We start from the raw sequence: 17472 nt of genomic DNA, 5'->3' as shown, positions 1-17472 counted from the left end.
GTCAACAAAGCAGGTAAAAGCATGCAAGGACATCACAAATTTCTAGGTCAAGTATGTGGAATGAAGAGTTAGTGTGTTGTACCCTTACCTTGATGCGATAAGCGAAGGGGGAAATTCTTTAAATTAATGAAGGACAAAGTGAGGGGAGGTTATGTGATGATAGGTAGGCTCACAATCTCACCGCGCGTCCTAAGATTCCTGAATCCTATGTTCCTAAATGCCTAGAGTTCAAGCTTAATGTCCTAAAGTCTTGTCTTAAGAGTCTTATCCTAGGGTCAAACTTAGGCTCTGATACCAACTGTAACACCCCGAAATTTCAAAACTTTTAAGACTTATATAATAAAGGTAAATTCTCATTAAATCCCAAAACAGAGTATTACTAAACATATGGGTGCGGGGTGCTATGCCACATCTGAGCTAGAGAACTCAGATGCACAGGCTAAACTAACTAATTATCCTTAATACATCATCGTGGAACGCAGGCCAAAAAGAAAACTATCTATCTACTCCAAGCTCTTCTAGCGCACTCTGGGAGCTAATCATCTGTGCCTGAAAGCCAAATATATCTGTTCAGCGAATGATGCCGGTAACCCACTCCAACGCGTTGAAATACATTATAGATAGATATATATAGATATATGAAAATCATTGTGAAGCAGGAAGATATATACTTAAGAGACTCTAGCTTTAAAACCAGGAATAGACTCAGCAAATAGGAACAAGCACATTAATCAATGATAAACAGTTAAGTAGAGTAAACATCATAAGGAATACGTATCTAAGGTCACAGATCACTTTTCAATTCAAACACATCACCATTCAATCATCATTCATATCACATAATCGTTGATGGCGCCACGGGACCAATCGCATGCCCCGAACATGAGGGTTAATGCTTATAGCATTAACACGGCCCCGCAGCACCCTATCTCGGTACCGCGGTACGAGGGGAGTTGATCGCAACCAACCCTTTGAGAACCGCTGACGAACTCAACGTCGGACCACGATCCGACACACCGCTGATGCGCCTAGCCGGTGGACCGCGATCCCCTTTACAAGGGGGGACTTACGACCCTACACACCGTTGATGCGCACAATCGGTGGACCGTAGCGGATCAAGCTCGACACACCGCTGAGCTAAACTCAGTCGGTGGGCGAAGATCCTCGGAGACTACGACCCTACATACTGATGTCCCATCACTCGGTGGATCGCAGCCAGCCGTATCCCTACACACCGCCTGATTACTCAGGTCGGTGGACTACAGCCTTCCTCGGCTTGTTGGCCCTACACACCGCCTGGCGCGTCCAGGTCGGTGGGTCATATCACCGAGGCCCAAGTGGACCTTCAGTCCTATATATAATCTTTGTATACCTGACCGGTCTCTACTAGCCTGGTTAACAGTTGGGATGGTTCTCAGCCCATTCAACTGCCCGTATAGTGGACCTCAGTCCTATATAATATTTATATACCTGACCGATCTTAACCGGCCTAGTTAACAGTTGGGATGGTTCTCAGCCCATCCAACTGCCCGTATAGCCCACTTGATCTTAACCAAGTTGGGGTCATGCATCACGTAACATACAATAGCACATAATAACACATAGTAGCACATAGGGAAGTGGGAGACATATAATTAAGCTTACGTGTGATCATTCACATACTAAGAATAGTCCTAAGGGGTTCATACGACTTTCACCTAGGTCGATGGATTACCGATTCAACTAGCATGCAATTCCTAAGACTCTTTTATCCTACGAACGGCACCCGAAACATCAAACTAGACTCAAGCACGACAAGCGGGGTCCGTTGGGACGCCACGGGAAATGGGGAACATCAAACGGGGAAGCCGGGGACTCGGGGTGGGTAACGGACCAACGGGTAGCCGGTGGGTGGGGGTCGCCCGCCGGCTGCCCGCCGGTGGGCGCTGTTCCGGGCAGCGGGTAGCCGGCTGCCGGGTAGTGCCCTTTTGGGCAGCGGGTAGGTGGTGGGTTCCCCCACCCCCACCTACCCCCCACTGACTCATTTGTCACAAATTCGTCTCGGGATCCTTTGTGGAACCCGAGACCATGCTTAGACACTTTTAAACGCAAATAACGACATCACATAAGTAATTAATGGATCAAAAGCAAGAATCATGTAGGACTTATCCTATATATAAACAACACCCGATCATGCGAATTTCCACCCAAATATAAATCAAGAACGTCACAATACAAATTCCCAATCCGACCTAGGGCTCTAATCCCACCCAAATCATCAAGAACATATTTTATCTTTAACATCAAGGAAATATCAAGATTCGTCAAGAATCATCACATCATAATCAAGAACTTCCTTTTAACATCAAGATAATCAAGATTATCAAGAAATCATCATCTTATCAATCATCAAGAACATAACATAATTATCATAGAAGAATTCAATCGAGACACAAGAATATAGAGGGAGGCCAAGGAAGGAGATTATAGCGATGAAAATAGGTTTTGTTGAGAAATGGGTTACCTCTTAGCCTTAATTAATCCTCCCTTGGCTATTAAGGTTCTTCTCTAAGATTTCCATCCGCTCGATCTCCCTAGGCTCGGTGGCGGGGAATCTCCCAGGAATATTTTCGTGTAATATAACTATGGGTGGTAAGAATTTTAATTGCTTTCTAATCCCCTATTTATAGAATCAGGAATCCTAATCATAATCTGAATAATAAAGGCCTACTTTCTTTATTCCAAATAGATATATAGGTCTAGGATTCCTAATTAGAATCTGACTAGTAAAAGGTTTACCCTCTTTATTTCTAATGGGCTTAAAACTCTAGTTTAGGCAAGGGTCCACAATCCATGGTGGACCATATTAATTAATTAAAGGGTATCCTAATTAAATTAAATCCTTTTTAAATATTATTAACGGAATTAATTAAATAATTAATTTGGGATTGAAGGCCGTAACACGGGCCGTAACACGGGGTGTTACAGGCGGACTCGACACGAAATTCCATCAATCAAGCTTGTTTTCAAATTCTCAAAGTTCCAAAATTCTGGTAGAAGACATGGGGTATAAAGGTGGTTTAAGGGGAGTACAATTAATATTTGAAGTCTAGGTAACTTGTGGACAATTGTGGTAGGTTATCTTGGGCAACATGCAACTCAACCAAGAGATCTTGACGAATACAGTTCACGACTGAGGGACTCAGTCAGGCGGGTAGGGCGATCGACGGCCAAAATTATGATTAAAGGCAAGGTGCCATGCAAGTTATGGTTTGCAAGAAGTATTTTGCATAAAAGCGTGGCTGACTCTAAGCACAACAAGAAATAGCGTACAAAGGGTTCACAATGCTTGGTGCTCATATTTGAGATTTTTTAAGCTCTAGCACGATTCGTTCCTAATTCATCTGGGTCACTTGCAAGTTATTATGCAGAGGATCTTTTTGAAATTCTTGGAGGTTACTTATCCATTTTACACATTTACGGGGTGTTTGGTTGGAAGGAATGAATTAGGGTGGAAATGAATTGTAATTCGGTGGGAAAAGAATAAATTGGGAATAAAGTAGGAATTCGAATTACACTGTTTGGTATACAGGTGAGAATAAAGTAAGAATTCAAATTACAGTATTTGGTATGCAGGAATAAGGCATGGAATTGAAAGGGAATAAGTGATACAATAATTGAAATGCCCTTATGTAATAATAATAATAATAATAATAATAATAATAATAATAATAATAATAATAATAATAAGTAGAAAGGTGAAAGAATAAGGAAGAGGACGAAAGGAAAGAAAAAAGAAAGGGGAAAGAATAAGGAAGAGGACGAAAGGAAAACAAAAAGGAAAGAAAAGAGAATGGGGAAGAAACAGAATAGGCGAAAGAATAAGAAAGGGGAAAGAAAAAAGAAAGGAAAGAATGATGAATGGGGAAGAAGAAACAAAGAAAGAAGGAAGTAAAGCTAATAAGACAAAATAATATTGGAGGGTAAAATGGTCTTCACACTACATTTTCTTCTCCCATCAAAACACCGAATTGCAATTCATAGGGGGGGAGGTATGAATTACAATTCAACATTTGGAGGGAATTGCAATTCCCTCCAACCAAATGGCGTAATTGGACCTTCCATAGAATTGTAATTCAATTACACCCAAATTACATCCAACCAAACACCCCTTAAAGGGTGAAGATGCTAGTATAAAAAGGGAGGCAGAAGCATGATGGAAAGGTTGAGGCATGAATGGTAATTGTGGAAAGATTATGGAAGATGTTATCGCTAACTCACATTTGAAAATTTCGTTCAGTATACATGGCAATGTCTGGTGGGGAAAGCATGTGGATTTCCGGCAGTACATTTTTTCCTATTTCAAAGCAACCTTGCAAATGGAAATTTGTGCTTCTCGCGTATGTGCCGTCCTTTTTCGGAGAAGGGGAAGAAATTCAAAATTCAGTGAAAGAAAAGGAATATAAGACAAACTAAAGGATAGCTCGCTGATTTGTGAGACTGACCACTAAGAGTTCGAACCGAGGAGGTCAGCCCACTTACTTGTAATGCCGACCACTAAGTGTTTGAACCTAGGCAGTCAGTCCACCTAGTTTGAGGTTGACCACTAAGAGATCGAACCAAGGAGGTCAGCCCACTTACTTGTGAGGCTGACCACTAAGTGTTTGAACCTAGGCGGTCAGCCCGTCTAGTATTGAGGCCGACCACTAAGAGTTCGAACTGAGGAGGTCAGCCCACCTACTTGTGAGGCCGACCACTAAGCGTTTGAACCTAGGCGGTCAACCCATTTAGTCATGAGGTACTAGAAAGCGAATTTTAAGGTCAGCCCCCGCATCCTAAAGGTTGGCCCATATCTCTTCTCGCAAAGCCAACCACTACACAACTAAAGCCGACTAGAGAAATCATGGCACTCGGCGTCGCAACCGACTGTCAAAGTCTAAAGCTTTTATTACCCAAAATTAGAATGCATGTTTGTAATTGTGATAGCCCTACGTGGGATAAGCAGAGAAGCTATGGGAACACTTGTACAATCACATCATCAGGCACTTGAATGCGTGTTAGACATAGGAGAAGGCAAAGAAGTTCTTACAAAATGGGAAGGTTCAAAATTTCCACACCAAAGCATGCTCTATAGAGTAAGGGCATGGAGCTCTTTATACATGGGAAATCTCAATATGGAGTGCATATACGTAGCCATTGGTAGGAAGGCATGTGAATTTTTGGCGGTATATTTTTGCAATTGGAAATTTTTGCTTCATATGTACGTGCGAGCCTTTTCCGGAGAAGAACACGAGAAAAGAAATTGCTTCGCAGTGAAAGAATCAGCTAGCATGCGGTCGGTCGCAGAGTCGGCAGTCATGCGGTAGTCGCTGAGTCGGCCAAAATTACAAAAATGAGATTGTGGTAAAACAATACGAATTAGTTATGCAGAAGTAATCAGCGGTAGCAATACTGTTAGTCAAAAAAGCAACCAACCGGTCGAGTGTCGACATGCTATCCAACCAAGAGACTCGGTCAAATATAATATAAGGCTGAGGGACTGAGTTAGAAATGTGGCATACCAGAATATGGCATCAGGAGGAGCCCAAGTTTACTATCTACCCTCTATTATTTTGCAAGAGTGCAATACTTGTAATAATTCTTGGACACGAAGAAGAATCTCCCGGTCAATCAAGTAACTGGTCGAATCAAGACAACTGGGTTCAACCAGCCCCCAAATGGTACAAGGGTCTAGCCAGCCCCCAAATGGTACTCGAGTCTAGCCAGCCCCCAAATGGTACTCGGGTCTAGCCAGCCCCAAATGGTACTCGATATCAAATAAAGGGTCCACCGCGGATCCTAAGTAGGAGTTCAGGGCAAGCCCTACTCAATTATCTATCACAATTCAAAAAAATAAGGGTTCAGAGCGAAACTTACGCAAAGAAAGAATAAAAGGAGAAAAGATGCTCATAGAGAGCCGTGTCAAATAGACAATCACCTCCCGGACGCGGGGCGGCTGTTGACTCTTACAAGCTTTCTTTTAATTTGTGCAGGTTTGAAAACATGGAGTAAAACACTGAGGGGCTGCTACGTAGTCAATAAAGTAGTCAAGCAGTCGGCCATATGAAAAAGGGCAAATAAAAGGAGTCGGCGCTTGGTCGACCGTGCCCCCTTGAAAAAAGGAGTCGGCGCCTGGTCGACAGTGCCGCATTTGAAAAAGGAGGTAGCGCGTAGTTAAACTTATGCCCCCATTAAAAAGGAATCGGTGTGTCGTTAAACCCGTGCCCCCCTTGAGAAAGGAGTCGGCACTCAATCGACTCATGCCCCTTGGAAAAAGTGTCGGCACTCGGTCAACCGTGCCCCCTTAAAAAATGAGTGGGAAAAAGAAGTCATGAGGATGGAGTCGTTTAGAATCTTGAATAAAGAGTCGGCAAAATTTGGTGCGGCTGATAAAGTAAATTTTGAAGCGAGACAACATACTTTCGCATGCCATGCTGAGAATATTTGAGCCTAATTGGACCGCCTAGCCCCGATTGGACCACCTAAACCCAGTCAAACTACCTAATTATTACCCTATTATCACCCATTAATTATCATATTAAAACCCACTAACTACCCTATTTATTTCTAATTTCCATAAACCTCTCAATTCCTAACCCCCACATAAACACCTATTTACTACTCATAAAACCCATTAAACCCCATCATAAAACCCACCCAACGTCTATAATCTGTAGCTATAAAAAGGGAAAGATAAAGAGCAAAAAGGGAGGACATGATGGATTCTCGAAGAAGACTCTACTCATATCACTCTTCCCCACCACATACTATTCTCTCTCAAGGGGAAAGACTCCCATCACTCTTTCCACCAAGAAGACATCACTCTCCCTCTCAACAAGAAGACTCTTCTCCACAACCACTCTTCCACTCTAGTACTCTTCCACATCACGTGAATAACCATTCTTGAAGAAGACTCCATTTTACCACAAAGAAGCATACCTCATCTCTATGTATCAAAATAGCTTTATTCTTACGAAAATATGTACAGGCTATCCTACAAATTAAAGCAATTATAGTGAAGTTCTTGGCTACTTATTTTCTTACCTATCTTTTTACACCTTTAGTGTAGCGGTGAATCCACCAACCTAACGGATTGTGTTGGACCTCCTTGGGCCCAAAAGTCCTAAAACCAACAGCATGCATGGCACTTCTTGAAGTGGCGGTGAAGATGATGATGTCTAAAAATGAAGGTGATCTTGATGATGAGACTTGAAATAAAGCTCGATGAACAAGGGATCATCCGCATGCAGAGGTTATCTGGAAGCAGAAATGCCAAATATGGGTTCTACTAGATCTCTCAAATGGCAAAAACAAAGAAAATGAATTGATGAAGTAGAGTGGTGGAGTGGGCGTGGTGTTGGTCTGGTAATCCGAGCGCCTGGACTCGAACCCTTGTAACTCCAAGACTTCTAGTGTTGGATTCTTCTAAGAACTTTACCAACCAGTTTTGCACACGGCGTCAAAATGATAGTACTAATTCCGCGTATGTATTGTATGTAAGATGTATAAATAAGAGAGAGAAGATATATCAAAAACAAGTCTCTTTTATTAATGGTGTTCTTGTGTGCTTGTAGAGAGAGGGGAGATCAATAACTAAAGAGAGATTATAGAGAGAGAAAGAGTCTAGTGGAAAATGAAGGGAAACCCCTCTAGTTGAAGGGGTAGTGCCCCTTTTATATATAGGCTAAGGAATGGCGGGTTGACATTAACTCATAGACCGGGACCCAAATCGTTTGACCCCGACTTCATTATAAATGAGAGTGCGAACGTATCGGGGTATATATCCTATCAAATATAATCCCTAATTTTTAATGTCAACCAATTTGATCAATTAAATTCTTTTAGGGACCAAAATAGTGATTTCCACTTTTTTAAAATTTTGTCAATTTAATCCCTAGAAGGGTTTAATTGATGAAAATTTTTAAACAATTTAATAATTAAATTAGTTGAAATTGAAAATTAAAAATTATATTAACAGTTGAAAAACAATTGAGAAATCAAAATGTTGATTTCTCCTCAAGGTTATAACAAACCCAAATTTGATCTTTACATATTCTTCTACTTTCGATGTAGAATAGGATAAAGATGAAATGTCTAAAGTGATTGCAGGTGATGTTGATTCCGAAGATTTGGAATTGGTAAGTTGTTTTTCAATTTTTTTTTTTATTTCTCCTTTAAAGTATTCATAAATTTTATATGAATGATGGACAATTTTAATATGTCCCCAGAGTCACTGTAACAATAGTGTGCAAAAGCAAGGGTCGATCCCACAGATAAATGGTACAATGCAATTTAACCACTAAATTAAAAGAAATAATTAACTTGAATTGATTTAAAGTACCAAAATAAAATGACCAATTTAAATACAAAATAATTGAATCAAAACTCAGGACGAATGAATAACAAAAACTTAAAAGGTGAACAAGTAAATTACTAATGATGTAGGAAATCAAATAACAATTAAATTTGAAAAACTTAAGAAACATGAATCAACTATCATTACTACTTCATCAAGAAATTGGCTTCAAATAAATTCATGCAACATTGTCTTCCAAACATAAAACACAAAATAAATTAACAACTAAAATAATGAAAAGAGATTGCGGAATCACAAAATAACGTAACAAGTAAAAGGATGAAAAAAGATTGAGGAAACACCAAATACAGTAAGAATAACAAAGAATTAAAGAGAGTGAAAGCTGCAGAAATTAATAAAGAAATCAATACGTATAAAAAGTAACAATAAAGAAAAGTTGCTTAAATTAATTAGAGTTGAAGTTGGTGAAGACTTATGAAGCTAATGCAGTAGATTAGGGATTGCACTGTCAGGAATTCACCGCACCGTCAATCGAAAATCGCACCAGCCCAAACCTCCGCCGCTATCGCCTCTAGAATTGGTCCGGAGTGATTGATGATCTTTCCTTCGCATTGGCCTTAATTTATAATGCTCAGCCCAACCGGTTTTCCCAACTCTTCCGCTGTTCAATCGAAAATTCTCAATTGAATACGACAAACAATCGGAAATATCTCTTTGGTCGTTCTTCTCCCATCATCTGTCGCCAGGTACGCTGTTCACTGGCGATTATTTCAAATGGCTAACATACTAAACTAAAAATAATAATAATAATAATAATAATAATAATTTATACTATATATAATAACAAAATCCTGAAATTTTAACTTCCCGTCCAATTCCTAAAAAATCTAGCTTCCTAATAAAATATATTGATTTCTACTTTCACATTCGTACAATAATTCTGCATTAAAATTCTATTCTAATATATTATAAAATAGTGTAATACAATTTCTATCTATATTTTTTTTCCCTATTACATTGTAGTATCTGTTCATATACTTTCTCAACCTACTGAAACACAAAGAACCAATAACGCCGGCTTGAACTCACAATTTTCCAAATGGAAGTCCAACGGATACCATTAGACCATATAGTCCTGGTATACTATATACTATATATAATAACAAAATCCTGAAATTTAACTTCACGCCCAATTCCTAAAAAATCTCTCTTCCTAATAAAATATATTGATTTCTACTTTCCCATTCGTACAATAATTCTGCGTTAAAATTATATTCTAATATATTATAAAATTGTGTAATACAATTCCTATTGTTATTAATCAATCTATACTATACATCAGTGCTGCAAAAATCGCGCCGCTGGCCGCAGCGATGAAGGCCGGAATCGGCCTCTTCCGCGGCCACCTCGTCGGGTGAACCGACGATTTTTTTTTTTTAAGTTGTAATGTGTCAAAACTTCGGCACGGCATAACTTTTGACTCGGTTGTCCGTTTTGGATAAATATTTTTTTGAAATCGCGTATTTTTTCGAGATCTATCCACCTCAAACTGCCGTAGGCGGTTTGGCCCACCAATTTTTTTAAAAAATGCTTTATTAAATATTTTCTAAGAAAAAACTATGAGAACATTATATTTTATTAATGAATTTTTAAAATTTTTTATTAAAAAATTGTCCCGTGCATTATTTAATAATCTTTCTTTATAATTGGTCAAATTATTTAATTATGGTAAATTAAGGAATAATTAATGATGGTAATAGAAATCCTACAAGAATATAGAATTGAAGAATATGTAATTATTGTTATATTATTATTTTGACTCATGGAATACAATACAAGAATATTTAATTATGGTTATATTATTATTGTGTCTCACGACCATTATATACTAACAGAACTTGAAAAGAAACTAATAATAATTATAATATAAGTGGTTTTTTTTTTGAATGTTACTGGCCCTATTACATTGTATCTGTTCATATACTTTCTCAACCTACTAAAACACAAACAACCAATAACGCCTCCACTGAGGCTTGAACTCACAACCTTCCAAATGGAAGTCCAACCCGGATACCATTAGACCACATAGTCCTGGTAATATCTAAAAGTAATTAAGTGTTAATAATAATAGTAAGAATATTAACTTAAGAATTATAACATAGAATAAATCGTAATAATTAATAACTATAGTCTGGGATTAAATTTGGAATTGTCAAGAAAAATAAGCGACCTCTGGTGAAATTAACTCTTAAATAATTATATATCGATTTAAATATTCTTAATATATTACAATAATTCCATTTCGTGCATCGCACGGGTGAAAATAATAATAATAATAATAATAATAATAATAATAATAATAATAATAATAATAATAATAATCTTATTAGAGACCATATATAACTAATCTACATTTATTAAACTCCTAGTGATCAAGTACTACTAAAATTAATATATATTATGATAAGGAATTATTGGACTGACAGAATTCAAATAATAGACAAATTTAATAAAGACAATCTAAAATTGAATAATATTAACAAAGTTACTTAATCAAAATAATAAATAAAAATATATATATATAAATTAATTAAGAGGAAATTTCAATTTTGATCATATAAGTATAGGGGTCTTGTTAATTTCTGTCCCTGACTTTTAAAAGTGTCAATTTAGTACCTTAACTATGTAATTTTTGTCAATTTTGGTCACTCCGGTCAAATTGCCGGCCAAATTTCGCCAGAAAATTTTAAATGTTAAAATAATGAGGGTATTCTGGTCATTTCACGTCTCTTTTCTTCTTTTCAGGCGAGTCCATCCCTTCATCTCCCGTTTCTAGCGAAAGTTGATGCGAAAAGGAGGCTTGATGATATTAAAGATAGGGTTTATAGGGAGAAAGAACGCTGGAAACGGGAGAGAAAGGGATGGACTCGCCGGAGAAGAAGAAAAGAGGCTTGAAATGACCAAAATACCCTTATTATTTTAACTATTAAACTTTTCCGGTGAAATTTGGCCGGAGTGACCAAAATTGACAAAAATTGCATAATTAAGGTACTAAATTGACACTTTTAAAAGTCAGTGGCTGAAATTAACAAGACCCCTATAGTCATATGACCAAAATTGAAATTTCCTCATTAATTAATTACTACAAATTAACTATAAAAATATTATTTAAAATAACAATAAAAATAATGTTTATCAATCCACCTAGCAACATCCACATTTGGACTTGAGGTGGCTGCCTTCCTTAAGTGCACCAATGGATGAATTTGTTAGAAATTTTTAGCCTAAATGGCATTGCAAGTGATCAGTATAAATATATATGAGGTTCATTTTTTATTTGTGTCAAGTCAAAGTGAATTCTAATTTTCTTAAATGCGACGAAAAAATTAATATTTTGTACTCTCAAAATGGATAATTGATCAATGAGAAAATTGAGTCTCAAAATATACCCATTTGAGTTTGAAAATGGAGATGTGAAAGCTTGGAAGAAATTGTTGCCTCATATTAAAAATGAGTGAGTTTCCACTAATATATACACAATCCCTTTTTAAAGAAATTTAAATTGTATAACATAAAGGATTTCTTAGAAACCCAAAGGGATAGCTCAAGGGGCAAATGAGTTTTTTTTTGGGGACGATCTCCGAGATAACTCAGGTTTGATTCCCATAAGTGACAAATAACTCAGGTTCGATTCCCACAAGTGACAATTTTCTTTGGGTCATGAAATGGACGGAGAAAGACCTGGAACACCTCGATGAGAGTGCAAATTAAATCACAAAATAACACCTCGATGAGAGTGCAAATTAAATCACAAAATAAGTATGAAAACGCTTAACTGCACAAGCATTATGTCATGGCCAATGCATATGCTTAGAAAATTTGTTCACTATATAAATAATTTGATAGGAAAGGAAGGTTATGAGATTAAGACAAACAAATGTAAGAGAAGAGACTCCAAATCTATTTGTTCACTATATAAATAATTTGATAGGAAAGGAAGGTTATGAGATTAAGACAAACAAATGTAAGAGAAGAGACTCCAAATCTATTTGTTCACTATATAAATAATTTGATAGGAAAGGAAGATTATGAGATTAAGACAAACAAATGTAAGAGAAGAGACTCCAAATCTATGTGTTCACTATATAAATAATTTGATAGGAAAGGAAGGTTATGAGATTAAGACAAACAAATGTAAGAGAAGAGACTCCAAATCTATTTGTTCACTATATAAATAATTTGATAGGAAAGGAAGATTATGAGATTAAGACAAACAAATGTAAGAGAAGAGACTCCAAATCTATTAACTCCATCAGTAATAGAGAAGTAATGAATTAGTAACAGAGAAGTAATGAATTTGCACAAATATTAGTTTATATATATATATATATATATATATATATATATATATATATATATAAAATGCCAACTATAATCTCTATCGAATAGCTCTCTAATGACATTAACCATATGCATCTAGGGATCCCTACTGCACACTCATTTAAGTTTTAAATAACTCCAACTTCTTCTTTCCACACTCACTTTTAGGGGGCGTTTGGTTCAGGTTATATTATATAACCAAGGGAATGTGACATTCCCGAGCTTACATTCCTATGTTTGGTTCATTTTCTCTGAGGGAATATAACATTCCCAGGGAATGTAACATTCCCTCCACATAGGATTTTGAAGGGAATGTGATTCCCTTCATTTTGTTAGGTAATGTAAGATAACCTTGCATATTTATGAATTTTGTCATTTTAATTCTAATTATTTAAAGATATATATTTTATGTTAGCTTATTATTATTATTAATATGATACCGTTATCTTATTTATTTAATTTAATGATTAAATTTATTAAAATATATGAAAATATGTTAAGGATATTAGATATATATATATATATATATATATATATATATATATATATATATATATATATATAAAGATAACCCTAAACCAAACATGATAATATTACATACCTCAATTTTAACCAAACACGGGAATCTAACATTCCCAGTAATCTAACATTCCTAGCAATCTAACATTCCCTAAGGTAATCTTACATTCCCTAAGGTAATCTAACATTCCGTGAACCAAACGGCCCCTTAAATAAATCCAACTTACCCATATTCCAACTTTTCACTTCGCCTCTTCTAAGCCCCTTATTCCACCCTCACTTTTAAATAACTCCCAACTTACCCATATTCCATATTCCAACTTTTCAACTCTTCTGATGGAACTGCTTGGCCTGGCAGTCTTGAGGGGTTGTAGGCTGGGATGAATTGGCCCATGAAGCTAGAAGTAGTGGAGGCCAATTCTGCTCTTGTGTTTGGTGGAACAATTGCTAAGATGCAATCTGTTCCACAACCCAATGATGAGTTGTTTGCTGGACAACTGCTGAGGGTAGACAGCTTGGTTTGGTACTGGCAGCAGGGAGGAGGCTCATCTGAGCTGACCTGCTGTGCAGCTTCTTGTTTGGTGGATCTACAGAAAGGTAGAAATGAAACCATGTCTTTTATTGCATGTAGGAGAAGCTGTATGATGAAGATTGATAAGGGTGGAGATAGTATGAGAGGTGTTCTCAGCTCTTGCTAGGCTTGGTAGACTATAAGGCTTGCCATCAAAGGGATTCTCTTGTAGACTCTAGCTTTGATGTCCCATTCTGGCATGTGCTAGGAAGGGGGGTCTTGGTGGGCTCCAAGTATAGCATACACCTGGAGTTGGGAGTGCCTTGAGCTTGCTATGATCCTTAGGGCTTCGAAATGAGGGAAAATGAAAGAAGAATAGAATACTCATGGAAAATGAATTGGTGGAGGAGGGGGAAATAAGGAGAATAAAAAGTGATAATAAGAGAAAGAAGATGAAGAAAAGAAGAAAGAAAAGAAGAGGTTATGGGGGTGGTGTGTTTTGGGAAAACCATTGCTTAGGTCGAGGTCATAAAGGCTCCTCGGGCTTAAAACACGGTTCGCCGTGCCGTGGGAGTTGACCTTTGGCCTAAGGGTGGTAGGGGAGGGAGCCATTGCTCATGTCAGGACCTCAAAAGCTTCCACGGGCAAAACATAGTACGCTATGCCGATGGGGGTTGGTCTTGGGCATGAGGGTGGAGGAGGGGAGTGCCATCGCTTAAGTCGGGACCTAGGAAGTCCTCCCGAACTCAAACACGGTACGCCGTGCCGGTGGGGATGGGTCCTTGGCTTAAGGATGGGGGGTAGAGTGGATCTAAAAGCTCAGGCATCATTCCCATCACTTGTGTGGGACGGGGAGCCCATTTGAAACTTGGTTTGAGGGTGTTTGGAGAGGAATGGGTCATTGAGACTAGAACCCACTTGGATGATCCCTTTGTTTGTAAGCCTTGTGGCCTAACAAGTTATAGTAGATGAGCTGGGGCTCTTTATATTCTCCTTTGGGGTGGCCACTTTCGGGCCACCCTTGTATAGTTATATGGTCGAATGGCCACTAGACTTTTTTGAGCCATAGCCCACTTTTGGGGCTATGGCGTATGCTTGTAGACATTTGTGTTTTGATGAAATAAATGTATCGTTTATTTAAAAAAAAAAAAAAAAAAAAAAAAAAAAAAAAAAAAAAAAAAACTACTCTTCTAAGCCCCTTATTCAATATATTCCATATATACTCAATAACTTTTCCCAACTTACCCATATTTCATATTCCAACTTTTCAACTCTTCTATGCCCCTTATTCAATATATTACATTCGACTCTTCTAAGGAATATATTTACTTTTCACTTCGACTCTTCTAAGCCTCTAACGATGGTAAACATGATGCCAAAAGTTAGTTCTACAATTAGGCTAATGCTACACCTACACTACTGAAAACCACACATCTCAACAATAAACCACAAATCCACACATCTCAACAATTTTGAGATACTCCTATAGCTACAGCTTTACCCTATTACTCCTTGACAACATTAAGGTTGATGCTCAACTCCCCTAGTTTCTCCAATTGAAATAAGTTCAGATTTGGCATAATAATATTACTCCTTGACAACATTAAGGTTGATGCCCAACTCCCCTAATTTCTCCAATTGAAATAAGTTCAGATTTGGCATAATTATTAGGATTGGGTCATGATTCAGGGTTGGGGCATGACAAGAATGCTTACTCAAACTAAAGCATCAACAATCAAACATTCACATCAATGCAAAATTCAGTCCATCTGATCTAGAGAAACCATACAGAATCCATGAAGAGCCAGGAAGCAGTTTCAAACATAGGAAACCAAAAGTTCAAACAAATGGGGCAATCAAAAGTATGCATAACAGTCAAAATTTATGTTTGAACCTCAAAGGATGAAGAAAAAGTATGTTCTCTGTTCGATGAAAAACTATGTTCATTAGGCTGCTTCATATAGGCTTCATTGGGTGGTGGTAGACAATCTCTTGCTTAACCTTCAAAGTCCTGGAAGACATCCAAGTCTTTTGCATCTTCCATTGAAATTGAAAATGATTCTTCTGCAGTGAAATTCTCCCTCAAGTCTGGATTGAACTTAATTTTCAAGACCACGTAATTTAATAACTGTGACAATTACATCCGAACATCGAAAGCGAAGCAGTTAGCTATGTAAGAAGATAAGCATCTGTTAAGAAAACTGCCAAGCAAATAACACTCACAAAGTCATGAAAGACGCTATTCTGAAGATAATGGTCAGGAACTCGCTTTGGATTGTATCTGTACTCCTTTATCACCCAACCTGTCCTCTTCTCACAGCGGTACAAGTATAGCTTTCTTTTGAACCCCAGAATTTGGTTCTGACCAAAACATGCCTCTTCTAGACCTTCAGTTTTCCATTCACCATCAAACTTCTTTCCTCCAAGAAACTCGCCATTTGGAGGTTTTTTACCTTTGTGGGTAAAATAGTATGCCTCATTGTTCCTAGCATACTTGAACTTACCTGCACACAATCCAGAAATACTAAACAAGCAAATACTATTCAAAGCAGAGTGAACCACACAAAGAAAAAGTACACTACTAATATTGAAACAAGTTTTCACTCGGTGACAACACTAACTCGGCTGCTAAAAATGCAACAGCAATCAAACAAAATTCAGATCCACCCAATAGTAAATCCATCCAACTAACGCCAACAGATGAAATCGGATTATGATCGAAGTGATATAAAGATTAGCCAAAAAAAGGAGCACAAGACAGATGAAAAGAAGTAAAGAACTTAAATTAGGAAAAATTACAGGGGAATAGCAACACAACTAGGGGAAAAAAATCAAAATCACAATAGAATAGCATTTATAAAAAAATTGATCAGAGGAGAACTTACCAATTGGGAGAAGTTCAGGAGGATACTCGTACAAAAATGGAATCTCTTTGATGATCTCGTTGGGAAGAGGGCGACGTTCGATCTTTTTCTTCAGAAATCCGTTAATCAATTCGGATTCGGTAGGAATAAAATACTGACCGCGTCTACCCATACCCGGTTCGTAAAGATGCTCGTATACTTCCAATTCATCCATGGATACGGCTATGCTGTAGGAGAAGAGTAGGATTAGAGTAGAACTGTCAAAGATTGGCAGAGTATAATCCAAATGGTATTTCAAGAAGTAAACGAGCTCTCTTTAGGTCTCTTTGTATGGAGAATTTCGGGATAATGTGAAATTAATTTTTATAAGGGGGTGTTTGGTTGGATGGAAGTCAAATTTCATTGAAAATGTTTTTCTAAAAGTGTAGGAAAATTTGTTTTATGTTGTTTGGTTGGATGGAAAATTTTTTCCATTGGAATTTGAGTTCCTAAAGTTGAAGGAAAACAAAATCCTAGCAAGACAGTGGTATTTTGTTTTCCAAAGGATTTGGGGAAAAAATATAACAATGTTGAACTATTTTACCCTCATCAAAGTTTATTAATTACACATGTATATATTATTGTTAAGGGCATATTGGTCTTTATATTCATAATTCCTTACCATTCCAAACTCAACCAAACAATAAAATTCATATTCCTAGTAATTTCTTTTCCACCAACCAAACAATAGAATCTATTTGTCTGATAATTTGTTTTCCATGGAATTTGAATTCCATTTCCCATCAAATATTTTCCAGCGAACCAAACAGGCTATAAGGGTTAGTTCCGGTGTCTCCCAGAGGAAATGAGAATTAGTCGGGTGG

The 17472-nt window shown here is 37.4% G+C and overlaps 1 protein-coding gene across 2 annotated transcripts in view; it reads right to left on the bottom strand.

Annotated features, from left to right (window-relative positions):
• Nucleotides 1–16930, bottom strand: part of LOC109158214 (NAC domain-containing protein 76-like) — a 45379-nt gene extending 28449 nt beyond the window's left edge. Inside the window, exons 1-3 of one of the 2 annotated variants that reach the window (XM_019306099.1) lie at nucleotides 16631–16901; nucleotides 15969–16249; nucleotides 15539–15873 (exon numbers count right to left, since the gene is read on the bottom strand). In XM_019306099.1, the coding sequence (XP_019161644.1) occupies nucleotides 15742–15873; nucleotides 15969–16249; nucleotides 16631–16823 (606 nt within the window). In that variant the 5' untranslated portion in view covers nucleotides 16824–16901 and the 3' untranslated portion in view covers nucleotides 15539–15741. Of the gene's footprint in view, nucleotides 1–15538; nucleotides 15874–15968; nucleotides 16250–16630 lie in introns of those variants that run through there. The other variant, XM_019306098.1, reaches the window with a different exon arrangement.
• Nucleotides 16931–17472: the final 542 nt, after the last annotated feature.

Source organism: Ipomoea nil, unplaced genomic scaffold, assembly GCF_001879475.1.
Source record: "Ipomoea nil cultivar Tokyo-kokei standard unplaced genomic scaffold, Asagao_1.1 scaffold2805, whole genome shotgun sequence".
Lineage (NCBI taxonomy): Eukaryota > Viridiplantae > Streptophyta > Magnoliopsida > Solanales > Convolvulaceae > Ipomoea > Ipomoea nil.
The sequence above is the reverse complement of the archived record's forward strand: the minus strand, read 5'-3'. Positions and strand labels throughout refer to the sequence as shown.